The sequence below is a fragment of the Aotus nancymaae genome, unplaced genomic scaffold (genome assembly GCF_030222135.1).
Source record: "Aotus nancymaae isolate 86718 unplaced genomic scaffold, 86718_ANA_hifiasm-v0.15.2.pri h1tg000067l, whole genome shotgun sequence".
NCBI lineage: Eukaryota > Metazoa > Chordata > Mammalia > Primates > Aotidae > Aotus > Aotus nancymaae.
This window is the reverse complement of record NW_026988482.1, coordinates 24,124,858-24,145,052: the sequence shown is the minus strand read 5'-3', so window position 1 is coordinate 24,145,052 and position 20,195 is coordinate 24,124,858. Positions and strand designations below refer to the sequence as shown.

The following is a 20,195-nucleotide window of genomic DNA, read 5'->3' as shown; positions in this document are numbered from 1 at the left end:
TTCACCATGTTGGCCAGGATTGTCTTGATCTCTTGACCTTGTGATCCACCTGCCTTGGCCTCCCAAAGTGCTGGGATTACAAGCATTAGCCATCATGCCCGGCCTAATTTTTATATTTTTAGTAGAGACAGGGTTTCATTATGTTGGTCAGGCTGGTCTCGAACTCCTGACCTCAGGTGATCCGCCCGCCTCGGCCTCCCAAAGTGCTCAGATTATAAGTGTGAGTCACCGTGCTCAGCCTAAATTTTGTATTTTTAGTAGAGATGGGGTGTCTCCATGTTGGCCAGAGCCACTGTGCCCACCTGAGAATTGACTTTAAAAATAATGATCACAAGTCTCTGAAATCAAGAGATATTCCAAATTAGTTTTGGCATTATAGGATTGGGTAAATTTTATTATATTTCGATTCTTTTTTTTTTTTTTTTTTCCGAGACAGGTTCTCACTTTGTCACCCATGCTGGAGTACAGTGGTGCAGTTGAGCTACTGGGCTCAAGTGATCCTCCCACCTCATCCTTTTGAGTAGCCAGGACTATGAGAATGTGTCACCATGCCCAGTTAATTTTTTTTGTTTTGTTTTGTATAGATGGGGTCTTCCCATGTTGTCCAGGCTGGTCTTGAACTCCTTGAGCTCAAGTGATCAACCCACCTTGGCTTCTCAGAGTGCTGGGATTATAGGGGGTGAGCCACCAATATTTGGCTTCTCTTTATTTATTTATTTTTCTTCGTTAAGATGGAATCTTGCTCTGTTGCCCAGGCTGGAGTGCAGTGGGGTGAGCCACCAATATTTGGCTTCTCTTGAGCTCAAGTGATCAACTCACCTTGGTGTCTCAGAGTGCTGGGATTATAGGGGGTGAGCCACCAATATTTGGCTTCTCTTTATTTATTTATTTTTCTTCATTGAGATGGAATCTTGCTCTGTTGCCCAGGCTGGAGTGCAGTGGTGCGATCTTGGCTCACCGAAACCTCCACCTCCCGGGTTCAAGCGATTCTCCTGCCTTAGCCTTCTGAGTAGCATGTTTAAAGTACACGCGCCCCCGTGCCTGGCTAATTTCTGTACTTTTTTTTTTGAGGCGGAGTCTTGCACTGTCGCTGTAGTGCAGTGGTGTGATCTCAGCTCACTGCCATCTCCACCTCCTGGGTTCAAGCAGTTCTCTTGCCTCAGTCTCCCAAGTAGGTGGGACTACAGGCATGCATCACCATGGCGTTTCACCATGTTGGCCAGGATGGTCTCCATCTCCTGACCTCGTGATCTGCCTGCCTCGGCCTCCCAAAGTGGTAGGATTACAGGCGTGAGCCACTGCGCCTGGCCGGGTAAGGACAGAGTTCTTACAAGTATGAGGGTGCTGCTCATTCTTTGAGCAGGATTGAGGCAGTTTTGGGTTCTCTCCTTCTCTGAGAGGCAGCAGGCATGGCAGGGTCTTCCTTGCCAGTGTAGGAAGGGGACAGGCTTATTGTGTGTAAAGCGACAGCACCGTGTCTCAGGAGTTAAGGTGGGAAAGGAACCTCCATGAGAGCCAGGGGTTGTGGGCTTTTAAATAGCACATCCTCTTTTTCTCAGAATTTCCATTTTTACTGATCAAATATATAGACTTTGTTTTAAATATGCTCTTCCTCTGTTACTTTTACACCACCTTTTGGTGTGGTCTCCATCTTTGGTGAATTTACTTATTTGATACTTAGACTTTCCCCTTAGACTGTGTGCTCCCCTTATGGAGCCCTGGGACTCAGCATGGTACCTGCATCTAAGAGACCTTCAGTAAATACTAGTTGAAGGAAAATTCAGGATAGGTTTTTTTCTGGAGGAACTGAATACTTTTACTTAATATTTGTGTTTATTATAATATTTGAAAATAGCCAGGCATGGTGACTGATGCCTATAATCCCTCACTTTGGGAGGCTGAGAGGGCAGATCACTTTAGGTCAGGAGTTTGAGACCTGCTTGGTCAACATGGCAAAACCCTGTCTCTACTAAAAATACAAAAATTAGCTGGATATGGTAGTGGATGCCTGTAATCCCAGCTACTCAGGAGGCTGAGGTAGGAGAGTCACTTGAACCTGGGAGGCGGAGGTGGCATTGAGCTGAGATTGTACCACTGTACTTCAGCCTGGGCAACAGAGTGAGACTCTGCTTCCGAAAAAAAAAAAAAAAAATTGACCTTTAAGTTGTGTTTCTTGGCTGTGCACGGTGACTCACGCCTGTAATCCAGTACTTTGGGAGGCCGAGGCAGGCAGATGGTGAAGTCAGGAGGTGGAGACCATCCTGGCTAACATGATGAAACCCCATCTCTAATAAAAATACAAAAAAATTAGCCGGGTGTGCCTGTAATCCCAGCTACTCAGGAGGATGAGGCAGGAGAATCTCTTGAACCTCGGAGGCGTAGGTTACTGTGAACTGAGATTGCGCCACTGCACTCCAGCCTGGGTGACAGAGTGAGACTAAATAAATAAATAGATAAAGTTTCTCACTAAGCTATCTTCTTGAGTGTTGAGTATATGTTTCATTTAAGCCCTTTTCTTTCTGGGCCTAATGGTATAGTTGCAAGAGTGAGACCATGTGCTGTGATGGCCAGTAGACAACCAAGTGGGGAGGGCCCTTTTAGGATGGCAGGACTGCTGAATCTCGTTGTGCCTGCAGGTGGCTCATGTCAACTCTCTGAGCCTGGCTTCCTCATCGTGGAATAGCAGTGCCCACTGCCTGTCTTGCAAGGGTGTGGTGAGGGTCACTTGTGAGTTCAAGTTAAATGCAAAGGATTAACTTCACATACGCAGAACAAAATCTGGAAGGAAACACCACAGTTACATATTAAACAAAATTTTTAACATTGAAATGGTGGGAAATTATATACCTGTTGTTTTCCATTTATGTGCCAGGAGAAGATGAAGAAGAAATGGAGCATCAGGAAGAAGGCAATGAGCAGCTTTTAGAAACGGAAGGCAGTGGGGAAGATGAGCTGGGAAATGACCCCAGTGAGGCCACCCAAAAGAAGATCGAAGGCCAGCCCTGCCCAAAAAGGCTTTTTACCTTCAGTCTTGTGAACTCCTATGGAACAGCTGACATAAATTCACTTGCAACTGATGGAAAACTACTTAAACTCAACTGTAAGCACTTTCTCTGACCTTTCAAGCTGAGCTTTAGGGACTTAGGATCTGTTTGAAAATCCTCGCACTTGACACTCTCTGCATTGGGCTTTCACAGTCTCTGTGCCTCCAGGAGCAGACACTTGTATGATCCTTGGCTTCAAGCCCCCTAAGGACTGTTCCAGAGATCCCCCTACCTTTCAGGCTTTTCTTCTCGGTCCTCGATGACCTCGGAGGAAAGTAGGTCTCCCTCCACACCCTCTACTCTGTGGGAGTTTGCTGTGGGTCAGTAACCTTTCCCATGGCCACCCTTGGCAGCAACACTTCCCCATACTCACTCACTTATAAGAATAAATGCCTATTTATTTTGTTCATTAATACTCACGAAATGTGACCCACTCAGAGGATGGTCATGGATTTTGTAGCATCACCGACACATGGAGGTTGTAATGGGGACTGCTGTACTGACAGGAAGAGGCATTCCGAGGGGTTGTGTGCAAAGCACAATTGGCCAGTGAGGACACCTGTGCCAGTTGGGGGAGAGGAAGCATCTCTGTCTTACAGCTCCCTTCATTGGAGGAGAAACAAGTTAATTAGCTGTTTTGTGTTTTTTTGAATGGGTGGTATACCTTAGTTTTAATTTTTAATTAATTTATTTATTTTTAATTTTGTTTTTTGTTTTGAGACAGAGTCTTGCTCTGTCACCCAGGCTAGAGTGCAGTGGCACAATCTCTGCTCACTGCTACCTCCGCATCCTGGGTTCAAGCCATTCTCCTGCCTCAGCCTCCCCAGTAGCTGGGATTACAGGCAGGCACCACCACGACCAGTTAATTTTTGTACTTTTAGTAGGGACAGGGTTTCTCCATGTTGGCCAGGCTGGTCTCAAACTCCTAGTCTTGTGATCCACCCACCTCGGCCTCCCAAAGTACTGGGATTACGGGTGTGAGCCACCGCGCCTGGCCTAATTTTCTTTTTCAATTAACAGTTTTATTGAGATAGTTTTGGGTCAGTCTCTGCAGCTCTGTCCTCTGTGGCTTCGCCCTCTGTGGTACAATGCCTTCCAATTTTATTTTTTTGAGACAGGGTCTCACTCTGTTGCCCAGGCTGGAGTGCAGTGGCATGGTCTTGGCTCACTTCACCCTTTGTCTCCTGGGTACAGGCAATCCACGTCAGCCTCCTCAGTAGCTGAGAATACAGCTTTGCACCATCACACCCAGTTAGTTTTTGTAGAGACAGGGTCTCACTATGTTGCCCAGGCTAGAATGCCTTGCAAGTTTAGCCACCTTCTCAAACTCCAGTCTTTGACTCTTCAGCTTAGTCTTCCCCTCTCTCTCTCCTATGCCAAGTCCTGGAAACTGCCTGCAGGCAATAAGCTAGGATGATGTAGGGGTCTCTTTTTTTCCCCTTCTCTCAGGGATCTCCTTTTTGCTCTATCCAAGGTCTGAAAACAATTGTTTCATCAATTTTGTCGGGTTTTTTTGTGGTTTATGATAGGATGATAAATCTGGTCCCTATTACTTCATCTTGACCTGTGCCTTTTCAGAATTCTCCATAGTTAGTTCCTTTGTAGCTTATTTGTATCACTGAGGAAGTCTTTGCCAAAGGCTTTTTGGGGCTGGGGGTCAGAAGGGCTGGCCCATTGCAAAACATTGCTGTTGGCAGTGGTTGCTAATGGGGGAGTAGGTGTTGGGATAGTGTGGCCTGAGTGTGGTCCTTCTCCTATCACTTGGAGAGCCTCTCCTGTTGCTTGCTGTCCCATATAACAAGTGACATTTTGGTCCTCAGCTCGATCTACACTGGCCATCGATTGGGACAGTGAAACTCGGAGCCTTTACTATGATGAGCAAGAATCTGAGGTAGGTTCCTCAGGGTTCGTGATCAGTAGTGTTTGCTGGTTTCTGCTCTGGATGTGGACTGGGATCATTTTCATTAGTTGGACAGCAATTTAACAAGTTATGTTTAAGACTGAGAAGGAAAAGCACTTGAAGATTTTGGCATTTTCTGTTCAGAGACTCTAGAAAGGGTACTGCATTCCACGTGGGAGAGCCTCTGTAGGCCTTCGTGTCTTAAGCCAGTAAGATCTCTTTCTCCAGCAGAACTGAGTGCTTTGTTTCTCACAGGCCTATGAGAAGCATGTGAGCATGTTACAGCCTCAGAAGAAGAAGAAGACCACAGTGGCCCTGAGAGACTGCATCGAGCTCTTCACCACCATGGAGACCCTTGGGGAGCATGACCCCTGGTATGCAGCTCCTCACTCTCTGGGCAGAGGCCCCACACACCCCAGGACTCAGATCTGCTAGGGCCCTCTGTGCACATAAACTCCTTTGTATGGCTGGGCGCAGTGGCTCATGCCTGTAATCCCAGCACTTTGGGAGAGGGAGGCGGGCAGATCACGAAGTCAGGAGATCAAGACTGTCCGACCCAACATGGTGAAACACCGTCTCTACTAAAAATACAAAAAACTAGCTGGGCATGGTGGTATGCACCTGTAGTCCCAGTTACTCGGGAGGCTGAGGCTGGGGAATCACTTGAACCTGGGACACGGAAGTTGCAGTGAGCCGAGGTCGCACCACTGCACTCCAGCCTGGGTGACAAGAACGAGACTCTGTCTCAAAAACAAAAAACTCCTTTGTATTTGGATGTGTCACTTTTTTTATATAGCCATCCCCACAACATAGTCCTCCGTGAGTTGAAGTTTCCTAGGAAAGCCATCACCCTATTTTGGAAGACAGGTCCATGTCTGGAAGTAGTAGCGTTGAATGCTGACTGAAAGGATGGCAGCTGTCATGGGACTGCAGCTGTGCCTCCATGCATGAGTGCCCAGGTGGCACTGGCTGCCTGCCTGCCCTACTAAGTGGAGGTTTCTCTTTTCAGGTACTGTCCCAACTGTAAGAAGCATCAACAGGCCACAAAGAAGTTTGACCTATGGTCCTTGCCCAAGATCCTGGTGGTCCACCTCAAACGTTTCTCCTACAACAGATACTGGAGGGATAAGCTTGACACAGTCGTAGAATTTCCAATCAGGTGGGTCATGGTGACTACATTGTTAGGAACATTTAAAAACAGGCAAAAAAATCTTGACACTGATTGGCTGAGTGGTTTGCCACCAAAAACTTTTCTGAGTAAAGATGTGTGTTGATGGGCTCTAGGAGGTCAGAGTTCAGCTGTAGATATCCCTCCCGTCCCTATCCTCCCGTCTTTGGGGAAGAGACTCTCCAGTGGAAGTATTTGCCCAAACTCAGGCTGCTGCCAGTCAGTCCTGTCCCTTATGCCACCTAACTGGCTTGTTTTTCCTGTCCATCATCTGTCACAGGGAGCCTCACAATAGGGGACAAGGCAACCAAGAATAGCCTGCCAGGGAGAGTTGGATTTCTTATTGGGTGCTACAAGTGGGCTGCAGACCTGCCATGGTTCTGTCCCTGGGAAAGGGGCTGGGACTGGCTGTCTACTCTTATCTTCTCAAGCCCCATATAGAATGTAGCTGAGAATAGGAATGTAAGTCAACAAGACAGGAGTTCCAGGCTGGTCTTGGTGGCTCAAGCCTGTAATCCCAGCACTTTGGGAGGTCGAAGCAGGCAGATCACCTAAGGTCAGGAGTTCGAGACCAGCCTGGCCAACGTGGTGAATCCCCATCTCTACTAAAAATACAAAAATTAGCCAGGCATGTCATAGCAGGCACCTGTAATCCCAGCTACTCGGGAGGCTGAGGCAGAATAATTGCTTGAACCTGGGAGGTGGAGGTTGCAGTGAACCGAGATCGTGCCACTGCACTCCAGCCTAGGTGACAGAAAAAGACTCAGTCTCAAAAAAAAAGGGGGAGCTGGGTGCAGTGGCTCACGCCTGTAATCCCAGCACTTTGGGAGGCTGAGGTGGGCGGATCACAAGGTCAAGAGTTCAGAACCAACCTGGTCAACATGGTGAAACCGCGTCTCTACTAAAAATATAAAAATTAGCTGGGCATGGTGGTGGGCACCTGTAATCCCATCTACTTGGGAGGCTAAGGCAGAAGAATCATTTGAATCCAGGAGGGAGAGGTTGCAGTGAACTGAGATCACACCATTGCACTCTAGCCTAGGCAAAGATTCTAAAAAAAAAAAAGGAAAAAAGGAGTTCCCTGGTGGGGCACAGTAGCTCACGCCTGTAATCTCATCAATTTAGGAGGCCAAGATGGGAGGATCACTTGAGTCTAGGAGTTCAAAACCAGCCTGGGCAACATAATAAAAATTCATCTCTACAAAAAATAAAAAATATATTTAAAAAAAAATAGGCCTGGTGTGGTGGCTCACACCTGTAATCTCAGCACTTTGGAAGGCCAAGGCAGGCAGATCACATTATCAAGAGATCGAGACCATCCTAGCTAACATGGTCAAACCCCGTCTCTACTAAAAATACAAAAATTAGCTGGGCGTGGTAGCATGCGCTGCTACTCGGGAGGCTGAGGCAGAAGAATTGCTTGAACCTGGAGGCGGAGGTTGCAGTGAGCTGAGATCGTGCCACAGCACTCCAGGCTGGTGACAGAGCAAGACTCTGTCTCAAAAAAAAAAGGCTGGGTGCAGTGTCTCATGCCTGTAATTCCAGCAATGTGGGAGGCCAAATCAGGTGGATCACTTGAGGTCAGGAGTTGGAAACCAGCCTGGCAAACATGGTGAAATCTTGTCTCTGCTAAAAATACAAAAATTAACTGGGTATGGTGGTACATGCCTGTAATCCTAGCTACTTGGGTGGCTGAGGTAGGAGAATCGCTTGAACCCAGGAGGTAGAGGTTGCGGTGAACCAAGATTGCACCACTGCACTCCAGCCTGGGCAACAGAGCAAAACTCTGTCTCAAATAAAAAGGGAGTTGCCCACAAAATACAGATTTTAAAATGGTTTCTGGGGGAATGAATATATACATGAAGTATAGCATGTCAGCAGGAGACTGCAGGTGATAGATAATAAGTATTTGTTGTAAAAATTCTTTCTTCTATGTGTTTGACATTTTTAAAATAAAATGTTGGAGGAAGAGAGCTTCTGGGTCCTGTTTTGGTTGAGTTTAAATTATTATGGCACCAATTGTAATTCTGTTAATAGCCATTTCTGCATACTTGCTGAAGCCCTCTGTGCGTGTCTCCAGACCCCTCATCACCATTTTATCTGGTGCTGGAGTTACCCGGAATTTTCTCCCATTTTCTTTTTTCTTTTTTTTTTTTTTGAGATGGAGTTTCACTCTTTTTGTCTAGGCTGGAGAGCAATGGCGCGATCTTGTCTCACTACAACCTCCGCCTCCTGGGTTCAATTGATTCTCCTGCCTCAGCCTCCCAAGTAGCTGGGATTATAGGCATGTGCCACCACACCCAGTTAATTTTGTATTTTTAGTAGAGATGGAGTTTCTCTATGTTGGTCAGGCTGGCCTCAAACTCCTGACCTCAGATGATCAACCTGCCTTATCCTCCCAGTGTTGGGATTACAGGTGTCAGCCACCACACCCGGCCCCACTTTCTAGCCTGAATATGTCAGTTGTCAGAACACAGACCTTAAGGCCCCTTCTGTTGTGGTCTGTTCATTTATTCTGTCTCAAATAGTTTGAGTGCCTTCCTGTGTTCTGCCCTGTTGTGTAACAGAGGTTGCTGGGTTACTGTAACTCCTTTGTCTGGGTTTAACATATTCAAGAGCTGTTTTTGTGTTTTGTGCTTAGAGGATTGAACATGTCTGAGTTTGTCTGTAACCAATCAGCAAGGCCTTACGTGTATGACCTCATTGCCGTGTCCAATCATTACGGAGCCATGGGGGTTGGCCACTGTAAGTATTGGTATCTGCTTCCTTCTGAGATGTTGAAATGCACTCAACCATCATCTCTTCACCAGTGGACCAGGCATTGCCCTAAGTGCTTTGCTTATGCAGTTCCATAGGCTTCACGCTGCAGGCTTTCTTCATACTGATTCATTCCCCTCTCTTCTTTTTTAAATTCTTTTTTCCATTTTCATATTCTTTAATTCAGTACCCCCACCTCTGGGACTCTATCCTAAAGAAATAACTTGACATTGGGGAGAAGCTTTATACACACAAATGTTCACCTGCTTATAACACTGAAAAGTTAGTAACAGCATTGGTGACCAATTGGCACTACTGCCCATCTACTTGATGAAAGAATACACAGCCATTAAAAATAAAATTAGGCCAGGCATGGTGGCTCATGCCTGTAATCTTAACACGCTGGGAGGCCAGAGTGGGAGAATCAGTTGGGACCAAGAGTTCAGGACCAGCCTGGCCAACAATGCAAGATTCTGTTTCTTAAAAAAAAAAAATTAGCCAGATGTGGTAGCACCCCTGTAGTCCCATCTGCTTGAGAGACTGAGGCTGGTGGATCCATTGAGTCTGGAAGATTGAGGCCGCAGTGAGCCATGATTGTGCCACTGCCCTCCAGTCTGGGCAACAGAGCAAGACCTATCTTTTTTTTTTTTTTTTTTTTGAGACGGAGTTTCGCTCTTGTTACCCAGGCTGGAGTGCAATGGCGCGATCTTGGCTCACCGCAACCTCCGCCTCCTGGGTTCAAGCAATTCTCCTGCCTCAACCTCCCGAGTAGCTGGGACTACAGGCGCGCGCCACCATGCCCAGCTAATTTTTGTATTTTTTAGTAGAGATGGGGTTTTACCATGTTGACCAGGATGGTCTTGATCTCTTGACCTCGTGATCCACCCGCCTTGGCCTCCCAAAGTGCTGGGATTATAGGTGTGAGCCACCGCGCCCGGCCAAGACCTATCTTAAAAAGATAAAAAATAAATAAAAATTAAATTAGTACTAACCTGGTGAAATGCTTATGGTATGTTAAATGAAAAACAGCTTTGGTGGCTCATGCCTGTAATCCCAGCACTTTGGGGGGCCGAGGTGGGCGGATCACAAGGTCAGGAGTTCAAGACCAGCCTGAATGATATGGTGAAACCCTGTCTCTACTAAAAAAAAAAATACAAAAATTAGCTGGGCGTTGTGGCACGTACCTGTAGTCCCACCTACTTGGGAGGTTGAGGCAGGAGAATCACTCGAACCCAGGAGGCAGAGGTTGCAGTGAGCCAAGGTTGCGCCACTGCACTTCAGCCTGGGCAACAGAGCAAAACTCTGTCTCAAAAAAAAAAAAAAAAAAAAACTACACAAAATTATATCATTACAAGACGTATTATCACAACTGTATTAACCAACAAGCAAAGAAACTCTGATGGGCCGAGGGATGTGAGCCTAGAAGGAGAGACACCAAAATGTTAATTTTACTTTTTTCCTCTTTGCTCCAGTTTTTTTGCAAAATTTCTATAAGATTTCCTTTTTTTTTTCCTTTCTGTCACACAGGCTGGAGGGCAGTGACACAATCTTGGCTCACTGCAACCTCCACCTCCCAGGTTCAAGGATTCTCCTGCCTCAGCCTCCCAAGTAGCTGGGAGTACAGGCACACACCACCGTACCCGGCTAATTTTTGTATTTTTAGTAGATGGGGTTTTGCCACATTGCCCAGGCTGGTCTTAAACTGCTGGGCTCAAGCGATTCACCCTGCCTTGGCCTCTCAAAGTGCTGGGTTTAGAGGTGTGAGTCACCACGCCCAGCCTGTGTTCATTTTTAATTGCTAATTTTTGCACACAAACATACCATTTGGGCAAGTTTCTCATCCTTAGTTTTCTCATCCATGAGGTTAGGCTGGTTGTGTGAGGGTCCACATTGGACCTACAGTGAGAAGTTCGATTGAAAGCCACCACAGGGCTCTTTCCATTGCTGCTATTGTGCGAAGCCTGGGAACCTTCTCTGTTGCCCTTCCCCATGTTCCTCACCACCACTTTGTGCAGTCAACGCTATGATGAGGAAACTGAGGCTGAAGTGTTCAACACCTTACCTAAAGCCACACAGTAAGTTGACACTGGAAATCAGATCTCCATTGGATTCTGTAGATTCTGAAAGTCTGGATGGAGTAGGAACTGGGCTGGGATTGCTGTAATAAACACATCCTACTTGGAAATAGTGTAAAATCAAGACAGGAAGCATTGCCTATGGGAAATGCTTGAATCATTGTGGGAAACTGTTACCCAACCACAGACTCTGAGAAAGATAAATTTTTAAGGCATGTTGTTCACATCCCAGCTCTTCAAACCCGAACACCCAATGTTCCCCTAACTTGGATTATTCTGCAGGCCAGAGGCACTAGGCATTCTGCTGATGTTAGTAGCCACCTGCCTAGACGAAGTGGGGGAGATTGACTTGGTATGCCCTTGTGTGAGCTGTTGTTTTGCTTAAATCTTAGAAGTTTCAGCTCCTTTTATGGGTTCCCTGGCTCTGGATTATTGCACATAGCCATCCGAAGATTGGCACTGAACAGCTCTATTTTTTGGATTAGTTTCCCAAAATTGTAGTTTAAAACCTTGGTCCCTGACAGCTCCATTTTTAGCCTTTAGATTCTTTTTGAGAAGGAACAGATTAGAAAAGAAGGTGAGTTGTCTTTTGGTTGTTGAGACACACACTGTAAACTATTTTTAATTTTAGGGGTTTTGTTTTGGGGATTTTTGTGTTTATTTAGTGCAAGCCTAATAAGCTAGCCTAATTAATCCTCTGGAGAGTGCTGGACTATTTTCTTTGTTGACTTGGCAGACACTGCATATGCGAAGAACAAACTGAATGGGAAATGGTATTACTTTGATGATAGCAATGTGTCGTTGGCCTCTGAGGATCAGATCGTGGTGAGTAGGCCATGATACGTGGTTCTTCCTTGTCTTCATGGATTAAAGCTGGGAAGGTCCTCTCTCAGGCTAGTTGGTTATTTCATCATCCTGATGTGACAGTGAGAGCTAGGTGTGACGGAGCTGGCTGCCATTCCTTCAGGGACCGTTGTAAATGAGAAGCTCAGCTCTCCTCAGAGTTCTCTGCACAGTGCTCCTTCCATTCCCTACTCCCTGGCAGGGGTAGGGCAGCCATCCTCACGTGGAAGGGTCTCCTCTGTGTTGGATATGGCAGATCTTGAAGGTTCTGGACAGCTAGAGAAAAGCTGGGGAAAATGGGTGATTTTTCCAACCAGTGAATGGTCTTTCCCTCTCTTGTGTTTTAGACTAAAGCAGCTTATGTGCTATTTTACCAGCGTCGAGATGATGAATTTTATAAGACACCTTCACTCAGCAGTTCTGGTTCCTCTGATGGAGGGACACGAGGAAGCAGCTCTCAGCAGGACTTGGGGGATGACGAGGCTTGCAGCATGGACACCAACTGATGCTGACTCCATGATCCTGCCACCCTGCAGCACCAGCGTAATCCACCAGGAGAACATCTTTGGCACTCTGCAGACTGCTAGTGTTCTGTTTAAAAACCAGATGAAGAAATGCCCTTCTTTTATGAGCAGAAGGAAAAAAAAAAAAAAAGACTGTTTGCCTAGAAGAGGCTATGTCAAGAGGCTGAATTATTTTTCTTTTTAAACAGGTGGTGAGAAATTTCTGTGAAACCTTTGAAGCTGAGAAGTGGGGTGGGATGGGGGTACACAATGGAGTATGTCTGATGGATCCCAAAGAATGGAGAGGAATACAGGCACTGAGTATGGAGGATCCTGGAGACCCACCCCACCTGCAGGGCTGCCCTGAGCTCCTGGATTTCTGGTTCTGGTGCCGATACTGGTCACCTAAGTAGTCTGCTCACAGTAACCCAAGCCTCAAGTAAACTCCCCTCTCTCCTTTGCTATGTGCACACATACGGGTTTATAATTTTCTGAAAGTTAGCCACTGAAGCCCATTTCTCCTTTGAGTCATCTTGTAATTTCCAGCTTTCTCCTTGCTAAAGAAATGAAGATATGGCCGGGCGCGGTGGCTCACGCCTGTAATCCCAGCACTTTGGGAGGCCAAGGCGGGTGGATCACGAGGTCAAGAGATCGAGACCATCCTGGTCAACATGGTGAAACCCCGTCTATACTAAAAATACAAAAAATTAGCTGGGCATGGTGGTGCGTGCCTGTAATCCCAGCTACTCAGGAGGCTGAGGCAGGAGAATTGCCTGAACCCAGGAGGCGGAGGTTGCGGTGAGCCGAGATCGCGCCATTGCACTCCAGCCTGGGTAACGAGCGAAACTCTGTCTCAAAAAAAAAAAAAAAAAAATAAGAAGATATTTAGTGTTGGGGGTCTCTGGCCCCTCAACTTCCTGTGGAACCCAGCAGTTCTGTTGACCCCCACTATCCTAGATGAATTAAGACAGTTAAATACTGTGTGGAACTTTTATTAGATAACACTTAAAGGATGTAAGTACATAAAACTGCCCGGTTCTGTGTCCGTCAGTCGTTTACATGTTGGCGTGAGAACAGAAACCTTTGTGGGAGCTGTCAGCTTGGAAAGGGCTCCAGTTCATGTGGATTTAGGGTAGTAATACATTATGGTGTTACGCAGATGCTTTCCAGCCCGGGCTCTTTCCTCAACCCTGCCAAGACTTCTCCCCGGGCCCCCAGTCCGAAAGCCCCGTCCCCACTCCCAATGGGGGCCCAGCCGCTGCGTGTGGGGCCACCAGACCTTAACCGGTTGTACGGGTCTGGGCTTTTATTGTTTGACCTTTAACCTGACCTGTGGGTGTTCGGGGCCTGCCGGTGTCGGGCGCGTGCGTGCGATGACCGTTGGGAGGGTCGGCGTCGCCGCGCTGCGGGTGAGGACAAGGACTTGGCTGCCGACCTGTCCGAGGGCGGGCTGCGAGTTGCGGGGTAGGGCCGGCGGCCTGGGAGCCACGGTGGGGCGGTGGGCCGTGGCGGGGCGGGCTAGGAAGCTGCTGGAGGGGAGGGGAGGGGAGGGGAGGAGAGAGGAGAGGAGAGGCGGGGCGTCCTTAGGGCTTCTGGCAGATCGCGGGTTCCTCCGCGAGAGCCGAGAACCGCCTACTCTAAGAGGAAAGCCCGAGGGTTGTGCGTCCTGCTATAGCTAGGGCCACGCTCCAGGAAATCGTGGCCATTTCGGGGTGGTTTGCAGCCTGATTTGTAACATCATTCTTGTGTTGCCCTGTGCATTTCCAATGCATTACATAAAGACATGGTCGCTTTTAGGAGAAATGTCTGAAAAACTAAGAAGATGCAGAAAGGAACTGACTGCAGCCATTGACCGGGCCTTTGAAGGAGTCAGTAATTCCCAGGAGTGTACAGGCCAGCAGAGGTTGGAGCCGGGCCCCGCTCCGCTTTCCTTCACGCTGCCCGTGCACAGGCTCCTCTGCAGAAGACATCCTCTGGCAGCTTGCTCCTCTGCTGCTCCTTTTGCTGCTGTCTCCTGTGCTCCTGAGAATGAGAACCCTGCCTTTACACCAAACCGTGTCCCGGTAAATGCAGAACCACATGCTCTGTGCCCTGAGAGAAAACCTCTGACCAGCAAGGAAAATGTATTGATGCATTCCTCCATTTTGGCACCTGAGAGCGAGTTTCGGAGAACTGCAGGAGAGGGGACAAACTGGAGAAAAGACAGTTTCAGGTGATTCTAATTTTGATAGCTTAACAGCTACAATTAGGGGATTCTTGTTTCTGCAAAAATGGTTGAAGAGCCTAGATTTAGTTCATGACAGTGCTCTTGCCTCCTCTTAGCAGCTCTGTGACTATATTTGGGGAGTTCATAGACATTCTTCAGAATCCGGCCTAGGAAACAGTTATATTTTGTGTATGTGTCCCAGGTGAGGGGCTAGTTGTCAATCGCTGATGTCAAACCAGTCATGGAAACCACTTTGCAGTACCCAAAGGGGTAGTGGGTATAAAATAACCTGGTTTTTAAAATAACCTTATTTTTTAAGTTGCAGAAACAAAAGTCTTAATTCCATCTTAACTCCTGTGTTTGAACCTGGACACTGGGGCCTTTGGTACCCTCCTTTGCCCATGTTACTGAGAGGGTGAATTGAAAGCTGAGCCCTTCTTCCTGGCTTCATCCTTGCCTCTGCTCCCCACTCTAACCCCAGAGGTTTTTGGACCATCACTAGGTCTCCTCTAGACTTTCTTCTCCCAAGTAACTTGAAATTACCTGGTCCCAGGCACCTTGACTTGGAGAAGGAATGAACATATGAGATGAAACTTCAAAAGTTCTGCCATCTTGACTGCTTCATAGGCAAGGAATAAAGAGCTCATTTAACTGGTTCAACTCCACAAAATTTTTTTTCCTTTCATCTCCACAAGTATTTATATTAGTACTCATAAATAGTGCAGGCCTTGCAGGGTGCGGTGGCTGGCTCATGCCTGTAATCTCAGCACTTTAGGAGGCTGAGGTGGGTGGATCACTTGAGGTCAGGAGTTTGAGACCAGCTGGGATGTGGTGAAACCCCATCTCTACTAACAATACAAATATTAGCCAAGCGCTGTGGTGCATGCCTGTAATCCCAGCTACTCGGGAGACCGAGGCAGGAGAATTGCTTGAATCCAGGAGGCAGAGGATGCAGTGAGCTGAGATCTTGCCACAGCACTCCAGCCTGGGCAACAGAGGAAGACTCCATCTTAAACAAAAAAAAAATGCAGGCCAGGCGAGGTGGCTTATGCCTGTAATCCCAGCACTTTGGTGGCTGAGGCGGCTTGAGCCCAAGAGTTCGAGACCAGCCTTGGCAACATGGCAAAACCCTGTCCCTAAAAAAGAAAAAAATTTAATACAGTCCGTGATGCTCATGAGTCATTATGATAATGCTGTTAGTCAATTTCTCCACTGATGTGGCAGTTTCTGATTGTCCTCTAATCAAAGCAAAAATGACAAGGTCACCATTAAGTTTCTGTCTTTGAGATTATCTAAAACTGAGTTTCAATATTTTCTTGAAAGAGAATCTAATTCCCCACCTTTTCTCCCTCCTCCCCCACCTGGGAGCTACAGGAAAGATATGGAGACAGATTTGAAGGCTGACTCAAACGTGCCACTCAACAATTCTAGCCAAGAGGTCACAGAGGATCTGCTTGATGTGATTGGTGAGTACAGAGGGCCAGTCCATTCTCTCCTTGGGAAAATAGGTCCTTCACATGGGTCCCTGAGTCAACAAATACCTCAGATTTAAGAAACACTTTCTTCTAGCTTGGGTACCATAGCGAGATCTGTCTCTAAAACAACTTTTAATTAGCTGGGCACAGTGTTGTGTACCTATAATCCCAACTACTAGGAAGGCTGAGGTAGAAGGATCACTTGAGCCCAGGAGTTCAAGCTATAACCACACCACTGTACAGCAGCCTGGGCAACAATGCAAGACCCCATCTCAAAAAAAAAAAAAAAACCCACCACCACCACTTTTTGCAGGGAGAGACAGAGTCTCATTATGTCACCCAGCCTGGAGTACAGTGGCGCGATCACAGTTCACTGCAGCCTCAACCTCCCTGGGCTCAGAGGATCCTCTCAGCTCGGCCTCCAAAGTCGCCATAGTACTATAGTAGTACTATAGGTGCATGCCACCATGCCTGGCTAATTTTTGTATTTTTTGTAGTGACAGGGTTTTGCTATGTTGTCCAGGCTGGTCTTGGAACTTCTGGGCTCAAGTGATGCGCTCACTGTGGCCTCTCAGTGCTGGGATTACAGGCATGGGCCTTATATTTTTATTTGATTGATTTGTGTTGCTCACAGCATACTCAGCATTGAGAACTGAATGTTAACAAATCTTTTCCCCATGTACCCCAAAACCTAAATTGAAAAAACAAACAAAAAAACCAAATCCTTTCCCTTCCCCCATACAACTGATCATCTAGTAAGGTGATACATCAATCAGGTCATTTCATAAATGTCTAGATACACTTGAGTCCCTGAAGGCAAGGGATGGTGACCACTAGGACATGGTGATTGAGCTTAGATTTTTTAGGAGACTGGACAGAAGCAAAAACGAGGAGAGTAGTCCAGCGAGGGTAGGTAATTGAAGATCGGGAGAAAAGGGCTGGGTGCAGTGGCTCACATCTTTAATCCCAGCACTTTAGGAGGCTGAGGTGGGTGGATCACTTGTCAAGAGCTAAAGACCAGCCTGGGCAACATGGCAAAACTCCTTCTCTACTAAAAACACAAAAAATTAGCCAGGTGTGGTGGTGCACGCCTGTAATCCCAGCCACTTGGATGGCTGAGGCATGAGAATTGCTTGAACCCAGGAGGCAGAGGTTGCAGTGAGCCGAGATCGCACTGCTGCACTCCAGCCTGGGCGTCAGAATGAGAACGAGACTCTGTCTCAATTAAAAAAAAAAATTGGAGAAAAATTAGAAGCCAAAAGCTTTCCTATAATTCTACCACCCAGAGATAACCACTGTTAATATAGTATAACATATATCCTGTCAGACTTTTTTTTCTACATAGAAATCTGTATGTTCTATATGTGAACTACATGTGCTCTATTTTTTATTTATTTTGTCTTTTTATTATTAGTAGTAGTATTTTTTATAAATAGAGACAAGGTCTTGCTTCGTTACCCAGGCTGGTCTTGAACTCCTGGTCTCAAGTGATCCTCCTGCCTCAGCCTCTCAAAGTGCTGGGGCTTACCAGCCAATGTGCCCTGTTTTTACAGGCTTACCATGCCAGTGTGTCCTGTTTTTACAGGGTTACCAGCCAATGTGCCCTGTTTTTACAGGCTTACCATGCCAGTGTGCCCTGTTTTTAAACAACTCATACTACATAGTGGACAAACAGCTCCTAGTAAAGGGCTTTATAGCCTTGGGTGCTGCCTGAAGCTGTTGTTTCTGAAAGGTCTCCAGGTTATGGGGAGGAAAAGGAGGGCTGGTAAGGATAGGTACTCACCCTGGGCCACAAAGTAAAACCCCTGCCAGCCTGTGACTTCAGTGGCCTGCTCCAGTAGCCCCAGGAGGTGAACTGAAATCATTACTGCCTCTACCCACCATCTTCCTTGGCCTTCACCAACATCAGGGAGCATTTTTTTTTTTGAGACAGGGTCTCACTCTGTTGCCTAGGCTGGTCTCAAAACTCCTGGCTGCAAGTCATTCTTCTACCTCAGCCTCCCAAGTTGCTGGGACTGCAGGTATACACCACCACTCCTGGCTAGGAACATTTTGGTTGTTACCCTAAAGACCTTGGTTTTTTTTTTTCACATTGTGTCTTGTCATCCCTGAGAACCAGGACAACCATGTACATTTCTTTTTCTTTTTTTTTTTGATACTGAATCTCGCTCTGTCTCCAGGCTGGAGTACAGTGGCGTGATCTCGGCTCACTGCAACCTCAGCCTCCAAGGTTCAAGTGATTACCCTGCTTCAGCCTCCTGAGTAGCTGGGACTACAGGCGCACACCACCATGCCTGGCTAGTTTTTTGCATTAGTAGAGACAGGGTTTCATCATGTTCGCCAGGATGGTCTCGATCTCCTGACCTCTTGATCCGCCTACCTCAGCCTCCCAAAGTGCTAGGATTACAGGCGTGAGCCACCGCGCCTGGCCAACCAGGTACATTTCGGTATCCTCCCACTTATACCTTTCTTGGGGACTGGCATATAGTTGGAACTCAGTAAATGCTTGGGCCTGAAAGGAGGATACCAAACCTACCTTAATTTGGCAGTCTAGCAGCTTACCTGCCCTGGGGCAGAAATGTCTGCTTTTCCACAATCCCTGAAGAATGACAACCCATTAATGGTTTTTAACTTGTGCCTGAAATGTCTTCAGGAGCCTTCCACTGGAATTGTAAAGCTGAATGTTCTTATTTTTAAGACCATACAAGCATCCGAACTATCGAAGAATTGGCTGGAAAAAGAGAATTTGAAAACGAATTGAACCACGTGTGTGGCCATTGTCAAGATTCACCCTTCGGGGAGGAAGCCTGGGCCCTGCTCGTGGACAAGAGTCCTCAGAAGGCCTCAGATACTGACTCTGGCAGCCTCAAACAGGCTTTTGATGATCATAACATCATTGAGACTGTTCTGGACTTGGAAGAGGACTACAATGTGATGACCTCTTTTAAATATCAAATCGAGTAAGGACAGTTGATCTAAGCCTTAGAGCAGGAGGTGGCCCTTGAGCCTGAGCAGAAGCAGCCACAATGGCTGTCAGGGGCCACATTTCTCAAAAAGTTGGCAGAACCTGAATTACCAGACCGTTTTTAATTCCCAGTTGTGTCCCTTTTTAAGCTGTGAGACCAGTTTTTTGAATTCTATTTCTTTGAAGTGTTTCCTATTATTATTATTTTTTACTTGACATCTTGAATCTGTTTTTTTGATTGATGTTCAGTATACCCAGTATCCAAGGTAGGTGTGGGTCGTGGGCCTCTGCTGTGTCTCTTGGTGTTCTTTTCCATGGGCCTCTAAAAAATACAGGAGTGGCTGGGTACAGTGGCTCACGCCTGTAATCCCAGCACTTTGGGAGGCCAAGGCAGGTGGATCACTTGAGGTCAGGAGTTCCAGACCAGCCTGGCCAACATGGCGAAATCCCATCTCCACTAAAAATACAAAAATTAGCCAGGAGTGGTGGCATGCACCTATAGTCCCAGCTACTCAGGAGGCTGAGGCAGGAGAATTGCTTGAACCCAGGAGGCGGAGGTTGCAGTGAGCCAAGATTGCGCCACTGCACTCCAGCCTGGGTGACAGAGCAAGACTCCGTCTCAAAAATAATAATAATTTAACTGGGCGTGGTGGTTCGTGCCTTTAGTCCCAGCTACTTGCGGGGCTGAGGCTGGGGGGATCACTTGAGGCCAGGAGGCGGAGGTTGCAATGAGCTGAGATCACGCCACTGTACTTCAGCATGGGCGACAGAGTGAGACCCTGTCTCAAAAAAAAAAAGGAAACCGAATCTCAGGGAAGTGCCCACCTCCTGAGCTAGTAAGAGAGGAAGGAATATGGGGGTGAGGCAGAGCTGGCAAAAGGCTGTTTTTTGTTTAGTTTTTAAAGACTAGTGAAGTTTAGTATAAGAAGTGGGGAAAGAGTAGAACAAGGAGTTAGATCCATAACTGTGAATAGTCAATTGAGATAACTCACTACCTTTGGACTAGCCAGGGCTGTTTATAAGCGCTAATGCCTGAACAAACCAAAAGCTGGGAAGAAAGGGCTAACAGCTGAGTGACTGCCCAACAGGCTCTTTTAGGCCAGTGACTCTGGCACAGGGCAGGCTTCCCAGCCAGCAACACCCCTTACCACAGGTCTAGTGATTCCTTTGGGCTCGCAGGTGGAGGCTACACACCCACTCCTTAGCAGAGCTTGGCCTAGCACCACTGGTGCCTCAAGAACTATGGCATGGTTAGACCC

The 20,195-nt window shown here is 47.0% G+C and overlaps 2 protein-coding genes across 6 annotated transcripts in view; both read left to right on the top strand.

Annotated features, from left to right (window-relative positions):
* Positions 1–12,499, top strand: part of USP4 (ubiquitin specific peptidase 4) — a 59,589-nt gene extending 47,090 nt beyond the window's left edge. For 3 of the 4 annotated variants that reach the window (XM_064367092.1, XM_064367093.1, XM_021667587.2), the window contains 7 exons: positions 2,873–3,100; positions 4,865–4,935; positions 5,200–5,318; positions 5,954–6,103; positions 8,754–8,857; positions 11,681–11,769; positions 12,135–12,499. In XM_064367092.1, coding sequence (XP_064223162.1) covers positions 2,873–3,100; positions 4,865–4,935; positions 5,200–5,318; positions 5,954–6,103; positions 8,754–8,857; positions 11,681–11,769; positions 12,135–12,293 — 920 coding nt within the window. In that variant the 3' untranslated portion in view covers positions 12,294–12,499. Of the gene's footprint in view, positions 1–584; positions 680–2,872; positions 3,101–4,864; positions 4,936–5,199; positions 5,319–5,953; positions 6,104–8,753; positions 8,858–11,680; positions 11,770–12,134 lie in introns of those variants that run through there. The other variant, XR_010338985.1, reaches the window with a different exon arrangement.
* A 481-nt stretch (positions 12,500–12,980) lies between these two features.
* CUNH3orf62 (chromosome unknown C3orf62 homolog) lies at positions 12,981–19,161 on the top strand. 2 transcript variants are annotated; one of them, XM_012467717.2, is made up of 4 exons: positions 12,981–13,754; positions 14,088–14,502; positions 15,871–15,962; positions 18,670–19,161. In XM_012467717.2, the coding sequence occupies exons 1-4, from the start codon at positions 13,436–13,438 to the stop codon at positions 18,933–18,935; spliced, it is 1,092 nt and encodes a 363-aa protein (XP_012323140.1). In that variant the 5' UTR covers positions 12,981–13,435; the 3' UTR covers positions 18,936–19,161. The 2 variants fall into 2 exon arrangements, with proteins under 2 accessions (XP_012323140.1, XP_012323143.1); XM_012467720.3 differs by lacking the exon at positions 12,981–13,754 and having other exon boundaries at positions 13,841–14,502.
* The last annotated feature ends 1,034 nt before the right edge of the window (positions 19,162–20,195 follow it).

What these genes read in the sequence shown, in the direction of transcription:
- CUNH3orf62 (XM_012467717.2), top strand. Translation starts at nt 13,436, where the DNA reads ATGGTGTTACGCAGATGCTTTCCAGCCCGGGCTCTTTCCTCAACCCTG. An exon ending in GGCGGGCTGCGAGTTGCGGG is followed by an intron (nt 13,755 to 14,087) that starts GTAGGGCCGGCG and finishes GGTCGCTTTTAG; the next exon opens with GAGAAATGTCTGAAAAACTA. An exon ending in TGGAGAAAAGACAGTTTCAG is followed by an intron (nt 14,503 to 15,870) that starts GTGATTCTAATT and finishes TGGGAGCTACAG; the next exon opens with GAAAGATATGGAGACAGATT.